Source organism: Molothrus ater, chromosome 15 (genome assembly GCF_012460135.2).
Source record: "Molothrus ater isolate BHLD 08-10-18 breed brown headed cowbird chromosome 15, BPBGC_Mater_1.1, whole genome shotgun sequence".
NCBI classification, from domain to species: domain Eukaryota; kingdom Metazoa; phylum Chordata; class Aves; order Passeriformes; family Icteridae; genus Molothrus; species Molothrus ater.
Genome location: NC_050492.2, coordinates 9848868 through 9864673, shown reverse-complemented (window position 1 = coordinate 9864673; position 15806 = coordinate 9848868). Strand labels below are relative to the sequence as shown.

The window sequence follows — 15806 nt, the reverse complement described above, 5'->3', positions numbered from 1 at the left end:
GACACCTTTTAAAGGAATTGTTCCAAGGGGAAGTCAAAGTAAAGTATTTTTCCTTTTCTAATGTTTTTATTGATGGAAAAACAGCTTCCAAAATTTATTCATTAGTTTTGGTCCCACTGAAGCTACATTTATCAAAAATATTAATAATTTCCCAGAAGGTATTATTGGTAGAGTTTTTAGATTTGTAAGAGCTTGTAAGTTTCTAGATTTGCTAGAGCAGAAAAGAGCTAAAGTACAAAAGAGTAGAAAGGAAACAGGGAGGTGCAAACCTGTCCTTTCTGCTGCTTTTGACAATTCACACTTGAAAGTTCTTGGAATGTTATTGCTGAAGATTAAACATATACCTGTACCTGCAAATGATGCTGCAAAACATGGTAACAATTCTAAAGGATTTTCAACCCCACAGCTAGAATTACTACCACCCTCTTGTCGAGCTTCTTGAAGTATTTAATGTATCTACCAGTCAATAGGTACAAGATGAAATCCAAAGTCAGTGGTTTGATGGATTCCTGAATGCTCTATCCCCTTGGTGGAGGGATATGCTGTCTCAGACATGAGCTTCTGCAGTGCATAGGAAGAGATGAATTGCAGCTAGAAAGCTGAGAAGAATAAAGAGACATCAAAAAAAAAAATAGTCTTATTGTAAATCAGTCAGAGCAACTGCCATTGAAATCCTTGCAATGGTGCAAGGGTTGTTATTTCCATGGCTTGTTGAAAGTCAGAAAATTTTTGGTCCTCAGTCAAATGATCCTATTGTTTTCTGGGCTTCTTTGGAGAGGAATAATGTCAACACAGACACACACTGGCTTGTCCTTGGGCTCCTATATTGGCCACATCTCTTGGTGTCTCCTGACAGAGTCTAAAATCCCCCTTTACCTGGAGACCCCTCTGCTCTGCCATGCTGCAACCGGGCACTGCTCAGAGGACAAACCATGGCCATGTTTATCTTGGCTCCATTTAGAAGGGTCCAAATTGCTGGGAAAGCAACACAGTCACACTTGTGAAATGTCAAACTCTTGTATATGAACAGATTGCTTATTATATTATGCACGCTGGAGATTAAGAAGTCAAGGTCTGGATCATTTTGAAAATGAACTGAGGCATCTGTTCCTACCTCTAGAAACATTTAGCAACCTGCACCTGAGTGGGGAAATGTTTTAAACCAGCACTGGGCTCTAAATTCAGAGACATGCCCACGGCTATGGCACAATGTACCCAGAGCTCCAATAATTCTCTGATGTGCTGCCACTTAAGGAGCAAGAGAACATAAACCAATGTTTATGTGCTTTCTGGAGAATTAACTGTACAGCCTTGGCATAGACTGTGCATGTGGGCATTTAGTCTGGAAACAATAAGAATGCACTCAACTGTATTCAAAAGTGCCAGCAGCTGGCAAAGCTCTTTGGGAGGGTGCTCAGTGCATTTCAGAGCAAAGCAAATCCTGGCCAGGATCAGGGCAGGGCCCTTCCTCAGCATCTTCTCTCATCACCTTCCTGCCACAGGCCTTGTGCTTCTTTTCACTCCCAAACATATGGCCAGCCAAAGACACTGTAAGTACCCACAAGGAAATCTGCCCCACAGCTTTTCAGTGCAGGCTTGTGCATATTTCATGTGGTGTCTAATTGGCAAATATTTATAAGCATTTTGAATATTTGACATGATGGTTTATTTAACAATTTCATTTCAAATCTTGCGTGAAATATTTCAGCATTTTGTCCCCCTCCTTTCTCTCAGCTTTATTTTCTTTCTACAATAATTTTTACTTGGGGGAGTTTTCTGTTCATATTTACAGAATTGCCTCTCCATTTTTTTCCTGCTGTCTCTTCTGAAAATGCTAATCTAAGCAATGCAGTATTTCTCTCCTTGATATATGTGTATGCGTGATGTAGAATAAATACAAAGAGCCAAGAGCTCAGAGAAACATAAAAAGAGACTCTGTGCAATGTGCCTGCAGCTTTCATTTGCACAGCAAATTTAATGCTACCCAGAAAAGCCAGATAGGTTCCTGGTCTTAGTTTTTCTCATTTCACTTAACTTTTTACTCAAACTCCATCCCTCTGACCTGAAACAGCTCTTTTCTGAAAATATCTGGTTGGTTTTGAACAGATGTGGAGACATGACAGAGTTCATTTAGAACATAATCAACAGATAATAATAGGGTACTTGGAGAAATTGCAGTGAATGACAAGTACCATCAGCCTTTTCAAAACAGCAAAATTAGACATTTTTAACTCCACATGCACAACAGTGTTAGAAGAAGCAGGAAATTACTAATTTGGAATCCTTTTATTACACTCTAGTTTTTAAAAAATGATATTGTAACATTCTCAGGCATTATCCTGATCCTGCTCTGCTCACTACCTCTATTGGAAATAAAAGTCTCTTCCACGTGTTATTTGAAACAGACTGGCTCTCTTGCCTACTGGGTTGTATCCCTCATCTTCCTCCCTGAGGCTTGACAGCACTCAGCCTGTCAGGATGAGGCCCCTGCATCTCTCATGTGTGACCTGCAATTTTTCATTAGTGTAAAAATCCATCTGGTTTATGAGCCTCTAAATCCTGAGACTTTCATACTATGGCACCTAACTGGGGAGCTTGGGAAAGTTTGGGTTACTATCATTACCTGTGTGTGCTTCTGCTGCCCTGCCAGGAGAACTGAGCTGGATTTTGTGTCCCCAGCCCTGAGTTTCCTGTTGTGGCACAAGTCTGACCCCACTGCCTGGCCAGGCTTGCAGCCAGGATGGTTCTCCACAAAACTCATTTGGACAGCAGGGCCATGAAGTGCCTGATTTAGGGGTTGGACCTGGCTGGCAGGGCAGTGGTGAAGTGGGGACTGTCCCTTTGCACCCCGAGGCACAGTGGCCATCTGCCCCTCTGTGCTCTGGCAGAGTCATGGGAGTCCTCAGGGCTGTGATCTTCAAAAGCCTTGGTGTAACAAGAACCACAGAGAATCACAGAATGCTCTGAGTTTGAAGGGACCCACACAGATCATCAAAGTCCAGCTCCTGGCCCTGCACAGAGCAGTCCCAAGAATCCCATCATGTTCCTGAGACTGTGGAGCTCCCTGAGCTCTGACAGGTTTGGTGCTGTGACCATTGCCCTGGGGAGCTTTCTCCAGTGCCCAGACACCCTCTGGGTGAAGATTTTTCTAATATACAACCTAAACCTCTCCTGACACAGCTTCAGGCCATTTCCCCAAGTTCTGTAATTGCTCACCAATTTCTGGAAGTATCTGGAAATGCATCCTTGTTTTTCTTCACCTCCTCCCACCCCTGGCTAATCTCTGCCCTGGGCTGCAGCCTCCCATCCACTGTCCCAGCTTTCCTTCCTGCAGGGAAAGCAGCATCTTGGATGCTTCCAAATGTATGAAAAACAGGCAAATGTGTGAAATAAACAGTGCTGGCATGAACACCAATAGAGCTTGGATGCTGCCTGTAAATAAATCTTCTTGGCTTTCTTGGGATTTTTCCCGTGCGTCAGAACTCACAATGCAGGATTTTAGGTGCAGGTACAGAATTTCTGCTTGCATCACCAGAGCTGTGCTTTGCAAGCCAGGATCAGAAGAGGCTTGGCTGTCAGACCTCTGTTAATCTCAGTTTTTAAGTAAAGAATAATGTGTGCTTGAGAGAAATACCTTGACATGAGGAGAGTCATTGAGTGTGTTCTTGCCATCAGGATGATCAGGCTTTTCTATGATGACTGTGAGCATTAAGGAGGCCAGAACAAAGATGACAAATGATTTTGTAAAAGGGATCATCAGAAGACACAGCAGGTTCAGTGACCTTTGAGACTTGTTTTAACAGATGAGCAGTCTCCTGAGAGATGCAATCTGCCTGCCTGCCTGGCTGCAGAATTGCTGTAGGGCAGTATTTTATTTTATTTTATTTTATTTTATTTTATTTTATTTTATTTTATTTTATTTTATTTTATTTTATTTTATTTTATTTCATTTCATTTTATTTTATTTTATTTTATTTTATTTTATTTTATTTTATTTTTCTCTCTACAGTTTGTACCTTGGATAGGATGTATGGCTGCTTGTGTCTACTTTAAAAATCGGAGTAAAAAACTTTGAATGAGGAAATCATCCATAGTCTCTACAAATGTACAGAACCAGTAAAAACATTAAGGTTGGAGATGTGCATAAAGTTGGGTCTTGATAGAGTTTGCCAGCTGGGAACCTGCCATTTGCAGATGCTTTGGAAGCACTTTCCTAGTTGCTACTAAACATCTTTCTTTAAAGAAAGGAGAAGAGGGAGAAATAATCTAATCTAATAGAAACTAGTTGCTCAGATGATGTGGAAGTGGTGATGAGAATTACCTAAAATGTGCTGGTTAAGAGATAAGCTTGTGAACTTTGCAAACAGTACATAGAGAACGGTATTAAAGCCCAGCAGAGTTCTCACCCTTGGTTATTTTTAAGCTGCTGGGCTAATTAAGCATCTCCATTACCTGTGGCAGCAAGGCATTTCATTCCCACCCTACACATGTTTTCAGATCTATCCATATTTGCTGTCCTTCACTGTTTCTGTATTTATTTAGAGGCTGATATTTTTGTTTGGCCATCTATACTCTCAGTGAAGAGGTAAGCTTTCAATTTATTGAAATTCATCTTGGTGTGGGGAAGATTAAAGCATGGAATTGACGTGAGAGGAGTGCTTTGAAGCCATAAAGTAAAATCTATCTTTCATTTACATTTCAGACTTTACCTCACCCTGTATTTGAAAACATTTACTCCACAAATCCTCTCTATCTCCACAAAATGCTCTTGTACTAGATTTAGATGTAAATGGAACATCGGCTTTTGCCTGAGACATAAGAACATCTTAAATCTTAGTGCTCTAGTTTGGCACATTTATGGAAGTCTTGGTGGCCCGGCTTCTGCGATGGGGCATTCACCCAGATAAAGATCTGCTTGTTGTACTCTTTATGTCTCCTCTTAATGAAGATTTGTAGTTCTTGCTCCCCTCCATTAACAACACAATTAGAACACCTGTCTGACTACAGCACTCAAGGACAAAAAGAGGAACTCAGATCTAAACTTTTTTGATATGTAAGAGGACTTAAACATAGAAATTTCACCTTGCAGAAGGTGTCAGCAGTAAAATCCCTGCTACTCCCCAGCTGTCTTCAGCCCCTTCTCCTAAACTCAGATCAGAAATGGCTTCTTCCCCTCCCTGTGAGAATGCCCCACCGCAGCCCTGAGGGGCTTTCTGGTTCCCTGTGATTATTATTCTGTGATTATTCAGTTGTTCTGTGCTCTTCCCGTGCATGAAAAGTGAAGCTGGGACACGCACACACGTTCATGGTAGAAGTAACCTCAAATCTATGACAAAGTCATTGAACCAATGATTTAAAATCATTAGCATCTCAGTTCTGAAGGGGAAAAACTGACCAAAGAAGTTAAGCCACCTCTAATTAAGTGTTTTAGACAGTGCTGTTCTAACTAATTAATGAATGTTTGTACAGTGCTTTGAGATCATTGTGTAACAAGGAAGGCTAATATGTTGCTATGTGTAAATGATAGAATAGATAATTTAGAAAACACAGAAGCACAAAGCCAGGTTACCCTTATCACTTCATCAAAGACAAGTTTAACTATCTTCTTCTTTTGGCTGCTGGCTTAATTAGATAAGGTTCTGAATTTAATTAACTCATCAAACCTAATTTGAAAAGACCTCTCAAATCAGTTAGAGCTTGTCTTATGCTTATTATTCCTATTTGTTGCATGGAGCCTTTAATATCACCATTTTGTTATGATATGAATGGTAGCCTTAATTGTGTTCTAATTTACAACATTTACTCAGATGGTGGCACTCTCCTCATTTTTTAAGTGTCAGCATGTGAAAATCAATCACAATTTAATTTAGGGCAGGGAAATTGCTCTTCTAGTCCTCTGTCAAGTCAGGTACAGGTTATCTTCTCCCCCATAAGTGTAATTTGGGTTCTCAAAGTGAAATTATTTCACAGGAAATCATGTTGAGTTTCTGAAGTTCCATCTCTTGGAGAGGGGTTGTGACAATTTTCATCTGGATGCTCTTTCAGGACTGTTTAACTAAATTCTAAGGTTTGAGGCTGAAGTTGGTTTTACAACTATATAATTCATTTGAACACATCTCTGTGTGATGCTCCAGCTTGTTGTACCAGTCTGAAACTTCTTGAAAGTTATGAAAGAAAGAATTACTAGGAAAGAATCTAAACTGAAAAAATTGCTGTATATTTTACCCAGTTAGCAGGACCTTTTTCTTGGCCATATTTTTACATTCCTAGAGATACGCCACACAGAGAGCAGACATCAACTGATTGCTTAAAATCCAAATTTCCCTAGAAATTATTTACTTGCTCTGTAAAACTCGTTCTATTATCATGCAAACTGTGCTGCTGATAGAAACATTGCTAATTAAGTCTGGAGGAGTTCCTGTACTTTTGTGAAAAGCCATCAACATGCTGTGTAAATCAAATGCTTTCTTACTCTTCCAGGCAGCAGTTTTGCAGAAGTAACCTTGCTCACAATTGCTCTCTCTCCCTTTTTTCATTTGCTGTTTGCAGCCCAGCTTTCCAGCACACAATTAAATACCTTTTTTTTTCTGTTTTCCCTCAGAATGACTATAGGAAGTTATCTATGCAATGCAAGGACTTTGTTGTGGGAGTGCTGGACCTGTGCAGAGACACTGAAGAGGTGGAGGCTATTCTGAATGGAGATGTGAACATCCACTTGTGCCCTGAGCACCACCGGCCGAGTCTAAGCAGGATTAAACTTGCTATTAAATACGAGGTCAAAAAGGTAAGCTCTTCCCTTGGGTCCCATGTGCCTTCACATTTAATTGTGCTTGTTTGATGCCACCTGAAAAATAAACAAAAGATACACTTCAATGGGACCAGGACTGTCCCCAGAATTTTAGCAGCTTGTGGCTTGATTTGTATTTTCTCACGTGCTTTAATATGGAGAAGATTATCTGCAAAGTGAAAAAGAAATTCTTCTAGAAGTATTTGAAACAACTAGTCAGCCTCACAGAAGTGTGTTTTGTGAATGGAAAATGTTATTCTGCCAGATTCTAGGCCTGGGTGGTCCCAATTAATTGCTCCTACAATATGCTTTGATGGAAACTGGGCTCCTGCTGTGGGACTCGAAGAGCATTCCAAATTTTTGAGCTAACATCTGTTCTCTCATTCCCCTCCCAAACCCACCACCTGCTCCATTTTGCCTCTTGACTGTGCTGGCTGGAGAAGGTCTTTTCCTGTTATGAAAGCCATTAATTAAAGAGAATCTTAAAACATATTTGAAATTGAATGCTTTCATGCAGGAGCAGGTAGCATGGAGCCAAATGTTCTCTCCTAGGATGTTGTGTCTCTGCTTTGTTCCATCACCAAGACCAAGCTGAACATCTCAGTTCCCTCTCAGTCAGATGTTCAGCAAGCTGGGTCAAGCTTAGTTATTGAAATTGTTGCTTTGGTAACAGGAGGCCAAACTTGCTCTGGTGCTCTTTCAGAAAATGAGCTAATCTAAGACACAGATAGTACCTCATCATGGAACAATGCCCAGTGATCCATGACCTGAGACCCATCAGTCACAGAATCACAGAACATTCTGAGCTGCAAGGCACCTTGACCTTTTCAGTGTGTGAATTCTCTTGTGCTGCTTTGCTCACTTATCCTCCTAAAACTTTGTGTCGTCCTTTTGCTACCAAGACCACGAGCTGGAGCTGCTGTGCTGCTCTGGGCACTTCCATCCTGGCTTACCTGGTTCCAGAGGGACATTCCCCCATTTCTTACCCTGTCTGTATGTGCAGCTTTTCACAATGCATGAACATTGACCTAAAGCACCAGCAGGGGTCATGTACAGTGGACCTTTTCATGTACCAATATCTTCCTAAGCCCGGAAAGCTGAGCATCCTTTGTGGAACAGCAACTTGTTGCACACTGGTAACAACAGTTAATCTAATTGCAGGATTCTCAGGACGGCTCTCAGGTCAGCACCGTTCAGCCCATTCCTTTCAGCAGCTGGTGTGTGTCTATGTGTAAGATGAGTATTTAACTGCTGACTCCAAAACAAGGCAGTCCAGCCTGTGGGAGACACAGACACACTCAGATAAATGGCTTTGGCTTTGGCAGTGACGTGATAATGGACTGGAAATGGTCACACTTGCTGAACAAAGACATTGTGTCACGGTAACACAGTAATTAATTCCTTAAGAGGCAATGCACTTCAGGTGCAAGCTTGTTACTCAGTGGAGAGATATTTAGGTTTATGTATACAAATCCTGTGCTTTGAAATCCATTTCCATTTTAAGGAAATCTTATCATAGAGAGGGGTCAGAGGGAGGATGAAGTATTATGCATATTTAATGAACAGATTCTTGGACAGATTGTGTAAATTTTCAGTCACTTTTCCAAAGCTAATGACTCATCATGACTAGACCTTGTCCAGTTCTGGGCTCCTCAGTACAAGAGAGATGTGCAGCTCCTGTAATGGGTCCAGCAGAAAACAAGGATAATTAAGGCACTGGAGCACCTTTCTCATAAGGAAAGGCTGAGGGAGCTGTGCCTGCTCACACCTGAAAGGATTCCCCATCCATGTCTGTCAGTGCCTGCAGGGAGTGTCCAGAGGATGCACCAGGCTCTGCTCCGTGCTCCAGCTCACAGGACAAGAGACACCAGACAGGAACTGATGCCCAGGAAGTTCCACCTGGATAAGAGGAAGAATTTCTTCACTGTTCATGTGCCCAAGCACTGGAAGAGATCGCCAGAGAGTGTGGAGTCTCCCTCACTGGGGATATTCAAGAACTGTCCCAACATAATCCTGTGCCATGTGCTCTGGGATGACCCTGCTTGGGCAGGAGTTTTATACAAAACAGCTTCAGGGACTTCAGAATGGTCTGACAAAGAAAAAAAAGAAAGAGGGGTTAGTGGTTATGAGTTATTTTTTCATTAAGTTCATATCCAGACTAAATATTTGCACTTGCATGGGAAATTTTAAGAAATATTTGATGTTTAAAAAATCTATTTCTACCATTAGCTTCTTAATTCCCATTTCCATATTAATACTTAGTGCCTACAATAGGCTTTCTTTGATGAAAAATTGCAGAGAACCATGAAACACATTGAAAATTATTATTTAATATCCATTATTTTACTTCTACAGCTGCTGATGCAGTCTGTATTTCATCACATTTGTATTCCTAGAGTCTGGGAAAGATGTCAAGGACTCCCACCCTCAGACAGAAGAGCAATTGCATCTGCAGAGTTTCATCAGGCCTTTGCAAAATCTTTTAAAATCTTCCTAGTTCTTCCAAATTTCTTTGTTACTTCACTGTCCTCACACAGTGCAGTTACTGCAGTTATGGTGTCAAAGGAAAATGTTGTGTTCACATCAGAGCTGAAGTCTTCTTTCCTCTTCTGCTCAGTAAACCTGCAGCTGGTACCTACAGCAGGTTTTTTTCCATATTAATGGAAATATCTCTCCATTTTTCCTTCTGTCCAGTCAAAGTCCCCTGTTACCTCATTCATTTTCAACTTCAAAAAAGCAATTCCCTGGTCAAGTGAAAGGACGTGGTTTTATTGATCCTTATCTTTTTTCCTAATTCACAAAGTTTGAGACGAACCTTGTAAAGTCATTCAAGAAAGCATCAACAATTACAGGCTTCACTTGCTGGTCTCTTTTTTCCTTTTCTTTTCTTCTGCAAAGCATCCTACTAACACATGTGAGAAGATGGTGAGAAGCTTAAGGCTCTAATTCAAGGACTTCCTATAAATTGAAGAATTAAGAAGCTCTGCTTTTACATATTTTGTAGCAAGGAGAAACCCAAAATTAAAGTAGTTTATAAAGTCTTTATAAAAATGGTGTATTGCTGTTATTCTTCACAGTTTTTGAAAGAACTGAATAATCACTGTGTACTCCAGGATTTTTGGAAAAAAATTCACTCAAATGTCCTCTGACCAAGTTTTCCAGAGGCATTTTTCTGTTTAGATCAGCTGTCTTAATGATTCCTTGAAAATTATTAAAATGGAGACAGTTTGTCAAGAGCAAAACAAACAATTTTCAAACACTTAAGCATTTACTGAGTCCTGGATTCCAAGAACTGAACTTTTCGCCCATGTTAGGGGATTGTTGCAAATTTACCATTGTCTCCCCTGGTTTATTTAGTGATGCTTTGCACCTGCTCACCTCAGCCAAGAAGAGATTTCTTTCTCTTCCAGCTCTGCAGGGTCTGGGGCACGGGGAGGAGCAGGGCTGGGAGCAGGAGGAGCAGCCAAGCACTCTGGTGCTGCTGCAGCCCAGGTGTTCACCTGGACCCTGGAGCAGAGGCTGGGAGCTCTCTCAGTGAAAGCAAACTCTGGGGGGGGGTCCAGCAGCTGCTCACAGAAGTGGCAAAATAAAAGGCAGCATTAAGGTGGGACAGGTGGTTTTGGTGGATTATGACCAAAAGTCACTTCAGTTGCTAAGTTCTGATCCCAAGCACCATGAGCTCTGTGGCCATAGATATCCTCAGCTGCTGCTCATGCAGGTTTACAACATCTGAAAGCTTACTGTGCTCTTGATTGAAAATTTTATAGTAATGATTTTTTTTCCTTTTCTTGAAACATTCAAACAAATTTGTTTACACCCAGGTACTTGAAATGTAAGTGTAGCACACATTTTTTCTCTGTGTGAACTCATTTCTAATTAAGCCAGAATATGATCCCTGCTTTTGAGAGGCAGAGGTTCAGAGGCTGGAACTACCCTTGGACAGCCAACGGTGAGAAAATTAAAGTTTTGATGTCTTACAATAAAACCATTTTGCTGCTGTATATCAGCTGCACAGATGCACATATTTTATGTTCTCATTTTAGTCTGTACCAATATGATCCTTTCTTGTCTCTCTTTAATATTGGCAGGGGCCTTGTGTCCACATTTACCTTTAGGTGTAAAGCTGTGGCTTCTCTGTAGGTGTACAGCTATTGCTCCTCTGTAGGAGGTGACATTCATTTCCCTTCTTTCCCAGTGGCAAAATTATCATTGCTCTATTCTTTTAATTGTGCATGTTGAGTGCCCACCTCTGTCTCCTCAGCAGCTCTGTCCATAACCACCACAAAGCCAGAGCACCTTCCTCTTTCACGAGTTTTAATTGAATTAACAGTAAGACACACAAATTGGGTTGGGGAAAAAAAAATAAGAATTAAACAGAACACCAGATGGCTGTGTAAATCCTATTTCAGAGAGAGCTGGAACAGGAACTTTTTTCATAACTATATTATTAATAATTAACATATGGAGGATGCTCTGAACAGAATACTCATGGCTGCATTAGATTATAACTTTTCACTGTGTCGGTCACATGTCTCAGATACTTGAGGGCATGAGAAGTCCCAGCTCTCATTAACTGCTGCAACAGCCTGGATGGGAGCTGGAGAAGGCCAGGAGAACCAGCCCTGCCTGTGCTGAAGGGCTTTGCCCCCCAAATGTGCAGTAACAGACACTGCCCCAGAGAAGCTCCACTGGAGCATCCTCAGGAAAGTTACCTGGGACAGCTTGGGTTTGTCCCAGGAAATATGGGAAAATAAGGGAAATTTATTCATGGGAAAATAAGGTGGGGAACAGAGGGCAGGAGAGACCCAGAAGTGACCAGAAGTTGTGGCAGTGGGAGAGCAAGGGGTGTCTCTGTGCCACATGCCATGGTGGGTGAGATCTCTCTGCCCTCAATCTGCAGTTACCCTGCAGGATTCTGGGCACAGCCACACCTGCACACCAGCCTGAACACCCAGGGAAAACTACAATTGGGTAACCCAGATGAATGATTCACATCCACAGCTCCGTTTAGGAATTTCTCACAGGACAAACATTGACCTTTCAGTGCCCCAGTGACACAGATATGGCCTGGAACAGGACAAGGTTATGGTTTACCATCTGATGAGAAGCCTCAAGGAAAGAACTTCTCAATCAAAAGAGCTTTCAGAAAGTTGTATTTTTGTTTCTGCAATCCCTCATTAATTTTTTTCCCCACTTTTTAGTTTCAAGAATATGTGACTGAGGTCCTGTGAAGTCACTGATGGCCTGGACAGAGGTGGTGGGAAGAAAAGTACCTCTTGCTTCTGTCAGGGGGGAGCCAGTGAATAATGTAAAATGTTTAATATCAGTGGAAGCACTGTGGTCATTCTGGACTCTAAAGCTTATCCATGTAATTTTTCTTTTTAGAGTTTTAATTGCATGTTGCAGATGTTTTGACAGAGATTGGAAAGGGAGGGAGTTACTTCCCTTCCCCAGAAAATGCATTTCTATATCTGAGTATTTCATTAGCAAGGTTCCTTCCTCCCACTAAAATCTGTGACTCTGATTATTTCCTTTTTCCCAGATGTTTTAATTTCTTTTCTTTTCCTTGACGAATCTCATTTTGTTATTTCCTGCACATACATCCATCCTCTTAAGGTTTCAATGAATCATTTCTCCATCCTGAATATTGTCTGCAATATTCCCAGTTCACTGTAATATGCAGACTTCATTATTTTCATTTGCAAAGTGTCACAGGGTCTTAAATGTCCATCAAGATACAGAAAAGTGAGCACAAGAACACATCAAACCATTGTATGGATGTACATCACTGGTGAAAGGGCTTTAAATTACCTTTATTAATAATTAATAATAAAATTCCCATAGAAAAAGGCAATTAATATGGTTTGCTACAAACCTGACCTTAGCTGACTCCAATTTTGACTTTGCCTAAATCCCCACAGACAATGTTTTAAATCTCTCCTTCTGTGCCCTCTGTGGCTGCTTTTTTAGATACCAAAGGGGCATTGTTGTTTGGTAGTTTACTGTGGCATGTTTTCAGATGAATAATTCAATGATAAAGATTTTCAAGTGGTTTTGATTTTGCACAGATATGAAAATCCTGGAATGTTAAAGGCTGGGTCTTGCAATTCAATATCTTGTTTTCAGATAAATAATTCAGTGATAAGATTTATTCATATATGTAAAAAGAGGAGAAATCAGACAGTAACAATAAATCTCTTCAGAAAACATGCAGCCTGCTAGAAGAAGAAACTGAAGTTTTCCAAAGAGCCAACCACCTTATTTCCTACCCTAGAGGAGAATGCTGAGCCCAAAAAAGCCCAGTCTTTGTCTCAGGAAAGTCAAATTATAAAGAAACTTAAAGGCAAAGCAAGGTTTAAACTGAACCAATCACAGCATTTGTGTAAACTCTACATTTTCTAGTTACACACATCACACGTCAGACTTGCCTTTTCATTTCATATGGTCTAAAATTAACAGGAGAACAACAAAAGTCCCACTATTATCATTAATTTTGCCTTTCCAGTCAGTGCTCAAGAGCATTAGTGTCAATGGGCAAATTCATTTGCTGTGGTCTTGGCAGTTTTACTTATTTTTGTTTTCTGTTAGACCAGTTTGTTTTTATGGGCTTTTAAGCTGAGCCTGACCAAAGCCTGTTTCCACCCCTGTCACCCATCCCAGCAGGACCCTGCCTTGCCCTTTGCAGAGCTGAGCACACGGGGGCTCTGGGGCAGCCACACCAGCTCTGGGGTGGCCTTCACTGCCCTGCCTCTGTCCCCTGCCCTGCCTCTGTCCCCTGCCCTGCTTCTGTCCCTGCCCTGCCTCTGTCCCCTGCCCTGCCTCTGTCCCCTGCCCTGCCTCTGTCCCTGCCCTGCTTCTGTCCCCTGCGCTGCTTCTGTCCCCTGCCCTGCCTCTGTCCCCTGCGCTGCCTCTGTCCCTGCCCTGCCTCTGTCCCCTGCCCTGCCTCTGTCCCCTGCCCTGCTTCTGTCCCCTGCCCTGTTTCTGTCCCCTGCCCTGCCTCTGTCCCCTGCGCTGCCTCTGTCCCTGCCCTGCCTCTGTCCCCTGCGCTGCCTCTGTCCCCTGCGCTGCCTCTGTCCCTGCCCTGCTTCTGTCCCTGCCCTGCCTCTGTCCCCTGCCCTGCTTCTGTCCCCTGCCCTGTTTCTGTCCCCTGCCCTGCCTCTGTCCCCTGCGCTGCCTCTGTCCCTGCCCTGCCTCTGTCCCTGCCCTGCCTCTGTCCCTGCCCTGCCTCTGTCCCTGCCCTGCTTCTGTCCCTGCCCTGCCTCTGTCCCCTGCCCTGCTTCTGTCCCCTGCCCTGTTTCTGTCCCCTGCCCTGCCTCTGTCCCCTGCGCTGCCTCTGTCCCTGCCCTGCCTCTGTCCCTGCCCTGCCTCTGTCCCTGCCCTGCCTCTGTCCCCTGCCCTGCCTCTGTCCCCTGCCCTGCCTCTGTCCCCTGCCCTGCCTCTGTCCCTGCCCTGCCTCTGTCCCTGCCCTGCCTCTGTCCCTGCCCTGCCTCTGTCCCCTGTCCTGCTTCTGTCCCTGCCACCCCTGCCAAGCGAGAGCCCCCTCTGCTACTGCACTCTCTGACTTGGCAGGGAGCACATCTGCCCCAAACACTCCTGTTTTTGTAGAGCAGAACGAGTCACAGGAATGAGATGTGGCTCTAAACTGGACCTGTGTGAAGGTTTTAAGTGTTCAAAATTATAATTTTGTACTGGATAACTCAGGTCAACCAGCAAGTAGATCCAGATATTGGATTTCAATAAAACTGGGGAATGTGTGAGTATCCTGGGTTTTGGTGTATTTGCCCTCTGCCAAATGGCTCTAATAATAAAGATATTTTGGTTTAGAAAGAAACAATGTGAAAGGTTTTGGAAAGGTGCAATTTATTACTAAAACTGTTCTAAATACTTGTGGGTTTATTCCCTAAATGTAACTCAGAGGCTGAAGCTGCACAATCACTTGGGCTTTCTTTCCTGATAATCCTGGCTCATCTGGGCCTTGCTTACGAACACAAACCTTTCCCTTTGCTGCAGGTTTAAAAACACTGAAGTGAGACTCCAGACAGCAGGTCTGAATATTCACCAAGCCTGCCACAAAGCTCATCCGCAGGATGAGCAAGAACCTCATGAATATTTGTGTGATGCCATTAGACAGTCAAATGAACCCCAGGGCCAGAGGAAAGCTGCAGCAATGCTCAGGGCAGGGACATTTCCTTGCTCTCTGGGTGCCTGAGCAATACCTCAGAGGACCTTTTGTCATGAACTGTTTCCTTTCATGCTGAGGTTAGATCCCATTGAAATGAGGCCTGATCAGCTGAATTTTCTCTCATCCATGAAAATCTTTCTTTTGCATCAGGACAAAGAAATCTGGACCTGTTTTTACTCCTCCTTGTAAGGTTAGCCTGGTGCAAAGTGTTTTTAAAGCAGGGCCCGTGGCCATGGATAGAACTGAACTATAATTAGAGCAGATCTTTTTTTGTGAAGAGGTCCCAGTGTCACAGCATGGGCCTTTGGAATGGAACTTTACTTGTTATTTCTAATTCATTAGCAGTAGAGCATGTACTTTTCTTCTCTCTTAAACTTTCTGCAGTTTTATTTTCCTCTCTTGAAGCCACAACAGCAAGGAGTGAACCAAGTTCCAGCCATATTTACCCCCTGACAATTTCAGCTGCCAGAATTCAATAGCACATGCATTTGCTAAAGGCATTTTTTTTTTTCACACTCCAGAGCATGAAATAAATACATAATATATAGAATATCTCACCTGCTTGTGCTAAGGTCTCAGAATAGTTTCTGCAAAACAAAGGGCTCTTTGTTCACTTGGAAGTTCACAAAGCAGAGATAAGGAAAGGCTTTTGCCTGTGCTTCCCTGCTCTGTGTGTTTTCCAGCAAACTTCAGTACTTCCCTCTGAGCTCTGTCATCTTCTGCTCTGCATCAAGTGAAACAAATCTGTAACGGGTTTTCTACTGGATAAAAAAAATGTTTTGACACATTTTCCACCTTTTGTCCTGCCCCCCCCAAAAAGGTATGCTTCAGTTCAAG

The 15806-nt window shown here is 42.6% G+C and overlaps 1 protein-coding gene across 1 annotated transcript in view; it reads left to right on the top strand.

Annotated features, from left to right (window-relative positions):
* The window catches only part of TRPC7 (transient receptor potential cation channel subfamily C member 7), a 74349-nt gene that overhangs the window by 20976 nt on the left and 37567 nt on the right, over nucleotides 1-15806 (top strand). Inside the window, 1 exon segment of the mRNA XM_036391949.2 lies at nucleotides 6602-6784. Within this exon segment, the coding sequence (XP_036247842.2) occupies nucleotides 6602-6784 (183 nt within the window).